This window comes from Nuphar pumila, chromosome 7 (genome assembly GCF_984573655.1).
Source record: "Nuphar pumila chromosome 7, dmNupPumi1.hap1.1, whole genome shotgun sequence".
Lineage (NCBI taxonomy): Eukaryota > Viridiplantae > Streptophyta > Magnoliopsida > Nymphaeales > Nymphaeaceae > Nuphar > Nuphar pumila.
Genome location: NC_143255.1, coordinates 11,883,552 through 11,894,302, shown reverse-complemented (window position 1 = coordinate 11,894,302; position 10,751 = coordinate 11,883,552). Strand labels below are relative to the sequence as shown.

The window sequence follows — 10,751 nt, the reverse complement described above, 5'->3', positions numbered from 1 at the left end:
TTTTATCCCTAAGATCTATTTCTTCTTTCCTATTATTGCCAAAAGTACCCTTGATTTCATCTACGGCAGACATTGATGAAACCATGGGCTTTATCTTCGGGTTACTACCGAAGTCAACTAACCAATACTCAAGAACGACCCAGAGTCTGATAATGGCATTCTTCCTTGTGCCTCTCTTTATTTTCAATTGTTTCAAAATTTCAATCTTTTCTTCTATGCCTTCCGAAAAGTAAATTGCCCACTCTGATGTTTCCCAATTCCCACCAACCAAAGGCCAATGGTGTCTCTCTGTAAATTTGTTTAAGAATTAAGATCCCAGTTTTGGTTTCTCATTGTTTGGAGCCCTAAAGTTCTTTGAGTTTCCCCCTAAAAGTGATCTTGCATTAGAGCAAAAACCCACTTGGGGTTTAGTAAAAGATGGCATCCATGCAAATTTTCTTCAACAATTCCATGATTCCGGGTCGTTCGAAGCTGTTTAATCTCGAGAAATCCAAGCGGACGGTTCGATCTTCGCGTTCACTCAAAATGTTCGCTTCAATTTCGTCTGAGGTTCGGGAGAAAGGGTTTGATCATGGGGTGGGAACGGAATTGGGTTTTGGGGAGAGCGGGGATGTGATAGAGACGGAAGCAAAGGTTCTTGTGGGAACCTATGCGAGGCCCAATGTGGTCTTTCTGGAGGGGAAGGGATGCAAATTGTATGATATGGAAGGGAAGGAGTACTTAGACCTAACCGCGGGGATCGCAGTGAACTCGCTGGGTCATGGAGATCCCGATTGGATCAAGGCGGTATCCGAGCAAGCCTGTGTTCTCACTCATGTCAGCAATTTGTATCACTCGATTCCGCAGGTAAAGAGAAGAACGAAATATCATAATTAGTGCAACTGCAAAGTTCTGTTTCTTGAAGCATATGAATGCTGAATGATGATTTTAACTTGAGCTGTTTGTTCTCCAAATTCTTTTGCAATCGTCATGACTATTTCTTGACTTTATGTGTACAACTGAGAATAGGAAGGTGGTGTTTTCTTTGTTATGGTTTTTGCCACTGCTGATGTTTAATTCTGTTCTTTATCTTCACCTTTTTTTGTTCTACTGAATGACATAATAATCTTATTTTATCCAATTGCTCAATTTTTTATTGTATCTGAACTCACTGTCTGTCTGGTCACCTAAGTATTCAAGTAAGATGGATTTTTTTTTTCGAATAAGGATGTTCATGCAGCAGTACTGGAGTCAATGGCTTAATTGTTCATGTAAGACACAAGATGTAGAGATAGAGATACTTGATGGTAATGTAGAGTGTCATTGTTGAAGCATATGCATTACAGCACGGATAGGTATCAAGGATGGGTTAGTTTGAAAATCTTCACTTTCATGTAGCTGACTCTGGAAGCTAGACCTTGCATTTATATGGTTTTTCATGATCATTATTTCATTTGGAAGGTGTTTCCTAGATCAACGTGGTTTCTGTTGATTTAAATCGTTTGATGTGTTTAACGATTTAAATCGAAGTTGATGGTGATGTGGATAGATACTACTAGACTGATACTTGATGATTCAAAGCTGTTTAGGATCAAAACTGTTACTGCTAGACAGATACTTGATGGCGATGGAGACAAATGTATTGGAATAATGATATTGTAATATTCAGTGAATATTGCTGTGAGAAATGATTTATTGATTGTCATCTAAATATAGGAAACACTGGTATTATATGCATCCAAACTGTACCGTTGTTGACAAATCTTTACGGTGTTTGGATGAACAAACATAAATAATATTTTCTCATGATGTTTGGTGATATAAAGAATGCATGCTCTTAGATTTATTACTATGATTCTGCAGTTTTTGCTAATCTTATTTGGGGAAATTTTTCTCTCACCTAACTGACCTCCAAACTCTTGGCTGCAACTCCGCCAGCATGTCTACTTCAGAACCTCTACCTCCATCATTGCACTTGCATTTGACCTCATATATTCCACTGATTTCATGTTCTACCACTTTGAAATTGATGTCCATTACCTTCTCGTCCATGTTCACCGTTGTCTACACCTGTAGTTTAGTCCTAATCGTGTTAGATGATGAGCCAACAGAATCAAAAGATATGTTTAAGATGAATCATTGTCGAGCAAAACAAGGAATGTTTGTAGAGCGGGTAGTTAAGGAAGTTGATTGGTGTCTCGAGGAGGATTCAGAATCAATGTGGAATAAGATAGCGGATGCCATGAGAAAGGTGGCTAAGGAGGTATTGGGTGAGTCTAAAGGTGGTGCACCGCTAAGTAAGGATACATCGTGGTGGAATAAGGATGTCAAATTAGCTATTAAGGTTAAAAGAGAGTGTTATAGAAATCTAAGTAAGAGTCGTGATAATGAGAATTTGGAGAAGTATATGATAGCAAAGAAGGAAGCTAAAAAAGTAGTTCGGAACGCGAGGGATAAGGCATATAAGGAGGTTTATGACAAGTTGGATACCAAAGAGGGCGAGAAGGATATTTATAGGCTTGCAAAGATGAGAGATAGGAAATCGAGGGATCTGGGTATGGTTAGATGTATCAAAGATGAAACGCAAAGGGTTTTAGTCAAAGATGAGGAGATTAAGGAGAGATGGAAAGATTATTTTGATAAGCTATTCAATGAAAGTCATGCTCAGGATCTTGGAGACTTCTCCATTCCTTTTCATGAGATGAATCGTTACTTCATGTGCAAGATTCAAAAGAAAAAAATTGCAGAGGCTTTGAAGAAAATGAAATCAAGAAGGGCAGTTGGCCCAGATGGTATTCCTATCGAGGCTTGGAAATGCTTGGGAGAGAAAGGTTTAGAATGGTTGACAAATCTTTTTAACAAGATTTGGCAGACAAATAAGATGCCTAATAAGTGGAGGAGGAGTACTTTGGTGCCTCTATATAAGAATAAGGGTGATATACAAGATTGCACAAACTATCGTGGTATAAAACTCATGAGTCATACTATGAAACTTTGGGAGAGGGTGATTGAGTCTAGGTTGAGAAAGGTTGTCATGATATCGGAGAATCAATTTGGTTTTATGCCTGGAAGATCAACTATGGAAGCTATACATCTTCTTAGACAACTTATTGAGAGAAATAGAGAGAGGAACAAAGATTTGCATATGGTTTTTATTGATTTGGAGAAGGCATACGATAGAGTACCTAAGGACGTTCTCTGGTGGACAATGATAAAGAAAGGTGTTTCTCTCAAGTACATTAGTATAATTAAAGATATGTACGAAGGAGTAGTAACCAATGTCCGCACTTGTGGAGGGGTGACAACCAATTTTCCTATAACGGTTGGGTTACATCAAGGATCTACTTTAAGCCCTTTCCTATTTGCTATAGTGATGGATGAGCTTACGAGATCAATTCAAGGAAATGTGTCGTGGTTTATGTTGTTTGCTGATGATATTGTTTTGATTGATGAGTCTAGAGCTGGGGTTAATGCTAAGCTAGAATTATGGAGACAGACATTGGAAGCAAGAGGTTTTAAGTTGAGTAAGAGTAAGACAGAATACATGAAATGTCGATTTAGTAAGCAACGAAGTAGTGATGGGAGTGTAGTGAAGCTTGGTGAGCAAGAAATACCGGTGGATGATTGTTTTAAATATTTGGGATCTATCATTCAAAAGTATGGAGAAATTGATGGAGTTGTAAATCATAGGATAAAGGTTGGGTGAATGAAATGGAAGAGTGCAACTGGAGTGTTGTGCGATCGTAGAATGCCATTGCGGTTGAAGGGAAAGTTTTATAGGACGACTATTAGGCCCGCTTTACTATATGGTACGGAATGTTGGGCTGCCAAGAGACATCATATTCAAAAAATGAGTGTAGCTGAGATGCGTATGCTGAGATGGATGTATGGAAATACAATAAAAGATAAGATTCAGAACGAAGAGATACGTAAGAAGGTAGGCATTGCACCCATTGAAAATAAGATGAGAGAGAATTGTTTACGGTGGTTTGGACATATTCGGCGAAGGCCTAATGATGCTCCAGTTAGAAGGATGGAGAAATGGGAAAATATATTAGTTAAAAGAGGTCGGGGTAGGCCTAGGAAGACATGGATGGAGGTGATAGGAAAGGATATGAATGCTTTGAACCTCACCGAGGACATGGCATTGGATAGAAATGATTGGAGGAGAAGGATTCATGTGGAAGACCCAGAATGATTTTCTTTTTTTGGTTCATATCGCCGACCCCAATTGTTTTGGGATGAAGGCGTAGTTGTTGTTGTTGTTGTTGTTGTTGTTGTTGTATTGCCGAACAATGCACGCTCATTAAGAATGTATTGAGTGTAAGAGTTTGCAACTATTTTGAGTTGATGTGATGCTCCCATAAATAATTTATGGCATTCTTAGTGGGTTGCATAGAGTTTGTTTGTATGCTTGTTAATTTCACTCTAGTTTCTCAACCTTTGGTTCGATCCTGACAAAGACAATCTTTTGCACAACTTGAGATGTTTCCAAGTATAATTGCACATAATGAAACTATAATGCATGCTCAAAGCACTTGTTAGGTTTAAATATTGTGTTTCGTCTGTGCAACTTTTGCTGGCTTTTGTTTTTGTTCTTTTGGCTGTTCAATCAGGCTTTGTTTTCCTCCAATTACAGGTTAAGCTTGCAAAGCGTCTTGTGGAGTCTTCTTTTGCTGACCGTGTCTTTTTCTCAAATTCTGGAACCGAGGCAAATGAAGCAGCTATAAAATTTGCAAGGAAATTTCAAAGGTTTTTGAATCCTGATGAACCAAACCCAACCACTGAATTTATTACTTTTACAGACAGCTTCCATGGAAGAACAATGGGGGCCCTTGCTTTGACAAGCAAAGATCAGTACAGGAACCCGTTTCAGCCTGTCATGCCTGGGGCAATTTTCATCGAGTATGGGAACATAGAAGCAGCAAAGAATGCCATTCATGCTGGAAAAATTGCTGCAGTCTTTGTGGAACCTATCCAAGGTGAAGGTGGGATACATAGTGCCACAAAAGAATTTTTGGAGTCACTCCGGATTGCTTGTGATCAGGCTGGTGCACTCTTGGTCTTTGATGAGGTATGCCATTCTGTAATTATAGATTAATAGATTTAATTGCATAAGCATAGACAGTATTTTCCTCTTTTTCTTCTTTTCTTGTTCACTCTTATTGTTCTGCTGAGGTCTGTTATTCACTTGCTATTTAACACAGTCTTTATTACAACATTTTTGACCCGGCACTTTTAAGGACTTTTGCTTAAAGCGGAGCTTACTAGATAGCAATGGCACCCGTCTGAATATATCTGATCTAAAGGCGTTTCCCCAATATTATGGCAAGCCTGTTTTCTTTTCCAATCATTCGAATTATCTTCAGTCTTACTCTTGCTTAGAAACTCCCCTTCATGAAATGTTTTTGTTTTTTAAGTTTTTGTCTGTGTAAATGGAACATATTTCAGCCTGATATGCAACATGATTGTTAAGATCTCAAATGTCAAGGAAACTCCCCTTCATGAAATGTTTTTGTTTTTTAAGTTTTTGTCTGTGTAAATGGAACATATTTCAGCCTGATATGCATCATGATTGTTAAGATCTCAAATGTCAAGGTTGTGTTTTCAATCGAATTGCTGTTTTACTTCTTCAAAGAACATGTTCTTTCTAATGTATCTGCGCTTTTCTCAGTTCCATGAAGCAGGATGGGTACTTCAGATTATATGCCCGAATGGGTAACAAAACTGGCCTTTAACATGTGATACATAAACATGCAGGTTCAATGTGGGTTGGGTCGATCAGGTTATCTTTGGGCACATGAGGCATTTGGTGTGAAGCCAGACATCATGACACTAGCCAAACCTCTGGCTGGGGGCTTACCTATTGGTGCTGTTTTGGTCACAGAGAGGGTGGCAGCTGCAATCAACCCTGGGGATCATGGCAGTACATTCGCTGGTGGGCCTCTCGTTTGCCATGCTGCTCTCACTGTATTGAATAAAATCCAAAACCCCAGTTTCCTCACGAGCGTCTGTAGCAAAGGCAAGTACTTGAAAGATCTGTTAGTTCAGCAGCTGGGGAAGAACAAGCATGTGAAGGAAGTTCGTGGCGCCGGCCTCATCGTGGGTATTGAGTTAGATGTGCCTGCTGCCCCATTGGTGGATGCTTGTCGAGATGCAGGGTTGCTCATTTTGACTGCAGGAAAGGGAAACGTTGTTCGGCTTGTGCCGCCACTGGTAATAACAGAGAGTGAATTGGAAAAGGCTGTGGAGATTCTGTCAAAATGCTTTCCTGTTTTAGATGATGTAGCTTCAAACTAGATATCTGTAAGATTACTTTGCATCTGGCAGTCTTTTCTTGCTAAAGAACAGAATCGTGCATTTGTTGTTACCGATCGACTAGGACTTGTATTACAGAAATCACGCATTTGTTGTTACCAGTCGGCTTGATTTTCAATAGCTTTATTAGAAAAAAAAAAACCTCAAGTTCATGTATTACCCTTGCCAGGTTCAACCTTCGTAAACTAAAACGTCAGTTCGTACTTGAGCTATTCCAAACTTCACTGCTTGACTCAAACCTATTAACTGTTCTTAGTCATCATTATAGACCTGATCCAACTACATCCGCCTTGAACCTTCCCAACCCGTTTGCAACCAACCTGCCATGTATCTCGAACTAGGGCTGGTAAATCAGCCGAACTAACCAAACAGAGGGTGCTGAAGCTCGGCTCATCCTTGTAGTGAGACAGGCCAAGCTCGAGCTGGCTTGTTTACAAAATAAATACATTTATAAAATTGAAAATAATTAAATTTAAACTCTAACTTAGGCAAGTTTAAAATAGCTCATTTACAAATTAACTAAATTGTTTCAAAGGTTTAGCAATAAGATTTGAACCTGAAGTTATTGTTTGCAAGCCAAACACGATGCTTCGCTTGTTAATTTTTCGGTCCAACAAATGATGTTTTGTGAACTCTGCCCATCACTATCCTCATCTCTATCCCTATATCCCTCCCAACTTGATTGTCGGTTTTTGGATCGGGGTGTAAGTCAGCAAGTTTAGAGGAGAAAAGGAGTGAGTATTGATTAAAGACCTGCTTTAGGGGGTTCTTTGAACCTCTTCGGTGATTTGTTACATAGGTAGAGACAAGGGCTGACAATTTAACCTCTTTGGGTAACCATTATTCAGCCTTTATTGTTTCATTGGATTTTCAAACATGCTTAGAATTCAATATGTAATGGGCCCCACCATTATCCTGGTGGTGCATATCTCAATGGCCCACTAAATGGGTCATTGGATTCCATGTGAGATCCATTTGGTCACATTGGATCCATATCAAGATCCAACATCTTCTACTTGGTCATATGGAGTGAACACTCATATTTTATTATAACCAGTGCATTATGTATTACACTCATGACATTACGAGGTTTACATACGCTAATTGAATTTGTTCTTGGTGATATATCCCTATCATAAGGTTATTCACAAACTAGGTTTTTTTTCTATTATGTCATAAAATTCAAGTATTCACCATTCACTACATATTAAGTCATACAGATCATAAATCAAAATAAATGCATCATAATGTAAGTTTCACATAGTCATGGGGTTCTTTGGCTCTTCCATGACCTTACCATAGGTATGCACACTAGTGGAATACTATGAGAATTTATTAATTCATAAATATATGATTTGCCAAACATAGCAAATACTTTCATTTTTTAAATCTTATACTTTCACTTTCCATGTGCATTATCATTTTATATTAGAAAATCTGGATCCAAATAATTATAAATGTAACTGATCAACATCATTTAGCATTTTATGCGTGAAAACAAAATATTCCTTCATGCATTTATACAAAATATCATAGCGAGCATTATTATTTATCATTATATACACATAAATATCTTCACTTGCATATGTAAATTTAAAATTCTACTCTCATTTTTTCAATGCATTGTGTTTAAGCAATATTTACATTAAGTCATAACATTATGTGGTTTTACATATACTAGTTGAATTTCTCCTCCATGGTATATCTTTATCATGAGGTAATTCGCAAACTAAGTTATTTTTTCATCATGAAGTAAGTTGTAAATCCCATACCCAAATCCAATTTGGAGATGCACCAAATCTATTATATCATTTAGATATGCCAAATATGATAAGCCAATTCCAAGGCTTTAATCAAACCACAAGTTTGAACATTTAAGTTCAAAACCATTACTGGATCCACACACACACACACACACACACACACACACACACACACACATATATATATATATATATATATATATATATATATATATATATATATATATATATATATATATATATACAATTTTATTGTATTTATAGGATTTTATATCCAGATTCGACTTGAGATGTTATCTATCAAGTCTAACACAATCCATATTAAAATGGATCTTCATATAAGCTTAAATAAAACCATGGATCTTACAAGATTTAATTATAATCCAAATCTATATCCAAAATCATAAATGTTAAATGTTAATGGATCCATATTACACATCCAGTATTCTACTTATCTGGATCTAATCGTGTAAATCCTAGATCCAAAATATATATCATTATTAGATCTAAATATCTGACCTAATACTATCCAGATTCAATATGGATCAAATCTAGATTATATATATATATATATAGAGAGAGAGAGAGATTTGACTCTAAATCAATTCTGGATCTACATCCCATATCCAGGTACAACACTTATCCAGATCAACTACAATCTTGGATCAAATCTAGATCCATATCTCATATTCGGGCATATCGCTCAACCGAATTTAATCTGAATCAAACTAGATCCATATCTCATATCTGGGCATTCGAACCCAACACTAGATCCGTTCAAGTTCAATAAGATTCAATAACATTATCTAGATCTAAAACTAGTTCAACTAGATCTATACTCAATTAATTTGAACTATCTAGATCCATGCATATTTAACTATATTCATAATATTTTACTGGATCAAATCAAGGTTTGTATCATCTTACTAGATCCAAACATCTGATTTAATACTGATAAGATCCAATCTTAACCCATACACTATATTTAATAGATCTTATAATTAAACTTGATCTATATAAAAGAAAATTGGATCAAATCATACTGAATCCATATATTAACATGAACAGAATATTAATGCATATAATAGAAACATATGCAGACACAATATTTCTTGATCAAAAAATATCAATATAGATATATAAACCAAATCATAACTAGGTCCAAAATTTTTATCGGATCCAACCAATTTTATAAGAAGCTACTTGAATAGTTTGGCCTAGTCCAGATCCAAACTTGTCTGAGGTATTCCGCTAACAAGAATCACTTTTCTGCAAAATCAGAAAAGCCAGAAACATTTTTGGGTAAAATCAACGATCCAAAACATAATATTCAGAAAACTCTAAGTTAAACATAAAACTCTAGGTGGTCTTCTGTAATTTCAGAAAACACGTCCTTGTCTCAGATATTAACCAGAAGACAGTTTTTTTTTTGAAATTTCCAAAAACTAGAGTCTCTATTAAAAAATAAATAAATAATAGAGGTCTAAAAAATAATATCAAAACATTTTATGAACTCAGAGTAACTAATAACTGAATTGGTTCCAGAGGACTTAGGGTTTCCTTCGTAAAAAAAGAGAACAAGGGGCGGCAACTATGCCCCCTTTTCAAAACCCTTTTTTTTACACATAAAAGGGACCCTCATTAGGGTTTCCCCCATTTTATAGGAAGGGAAACATAACGTGGAATGGGGGCTGCCACTACCATTGTTGTGAAGTTCGACAACTGCCCGACCGGCTCAACCACCCCAAGGAAAAGGGGTTTCTCCACCATCTCCCAATGGAGGATCCGACTGTCCTGGCACTGCCTCCTCTGAGCGACCAACTTCCTCAACTGAACCAGAAACAACTTGTGAAAGTTTGATGGCAATTGATCCTTTTGCTTGTCCTCGATGAACTTCACGACCATGCACTGGCTCATCCCCTTTTAATCCTTCCTTTCATTGATCGCTTCAATGACCATCTCATAGTACATAGGGTGAGAGGAAGGAGCTCTTGAGCCCTTAGATGTAGATGCCTTCTTTGTTTGAGCTCCTTGGAAGTTGTTGGTTTATTATCCCTCTTCGTCTTCAGCTGTATATATATATATATATATATATATATATATATATATATATATATATATATATATATATATATATATATAGAGAGAGAGAGAGAGAGAGAGAGAGAGAGAGAGAGAGAGACGAGGGTCAAAACGTTTTGCAAATCTGAATAGTGAGGGAGGGCAGGGCTGCGATGGGTGGTTCTCCCCTCTCCCTCTGTCTTTGCCTTTATTTTTCTTTTTGTCTTTGTTCCAGCTCTCTGCAGACAGAGGAGGGAAGCTCCTCTGTCGTATGAACCCCATGCCCATCACCAACCGTCTCCGCCGCTCCCTCTGCCTCTGCTCCTCCTCACCTGCTTCTCCAACCTCGTCTGCCTCGACGTCTCCAATGGCTCCAGGCTCGACCATGACTGCCTCCTTCGGGTCGTTGCCGACTCCGACATAAGGATGCAGGCCCTCAACCACTTTGACCAGAGGTTGTCGGCTCAGCCGAGGTGTCAGTTCGCTAAAACCCTCTGCTCTAGAGTTAGGGCTTTTTATGACAGAGATCTTCTCATCATCGCCGGCTTGTTCCCTGATTTGGAGGAGCTCCTCGTTGGATATCCGACAGAGGAAACGATTGTCGATTCTTGGTCGAAAAACTTTTGGCCT

At 37.7% G+C, this 10,751-nt stretch overlaps 1 protein-coding gene across 1 annotated transcript; it reads left to right on the top strand.

The window, feature by feature from the left end:
• The first annotated feature begins 175 nt into the window (after nucleotides 1-175).
• LOC149831146 (acetylornithine aminotransferase, chloroplastic/mitochondrial-like) lies at nucleotides 176-6,324 on the top strand. The gene is made up of 3 exons (XM_090013699.1): nucleotides 176-846; nucleotides 4,619-5,053; nucleotides 5,740-6,324. The coding sequence occupies exons 1-3, from the start codon at nucleotides 418-420 to the stop codon at nucleotides 6,277-6,279; spliced, it is 1,404 nt and encodes a 467-aa protein (XP_089869825.1). The 5' UTR covers nucleotides 176-417; the 3' UTR covers nucleotides 6,280-6,324.
• Nucleotides 6,325-10,751: the final 4,427 nt, after the last annotated feature.

Coding starts and splice junctions, on each gene's coding strand:
- LOC149831146 (XM_090013699.1), top strand. CDS start 418: ATGGCATCCATGCAAATTTTCTTCAACAATTCCATGATTCCGGGTCGT. Junction 847..4,618: donor TGTATCACTCGATTCCGCAG/GTAAAGAGAAGA, acceptor CTCCAATTACAG/GTTAAGCTTGCAAAGCGTCT. Junction 5,054..5,739: donor CACTCTTGGTCTTTGATGAG/GTATGCCATTCT, acceptor ATAAACATGCAG/GTTCAATGTGGGTTGGGTCG.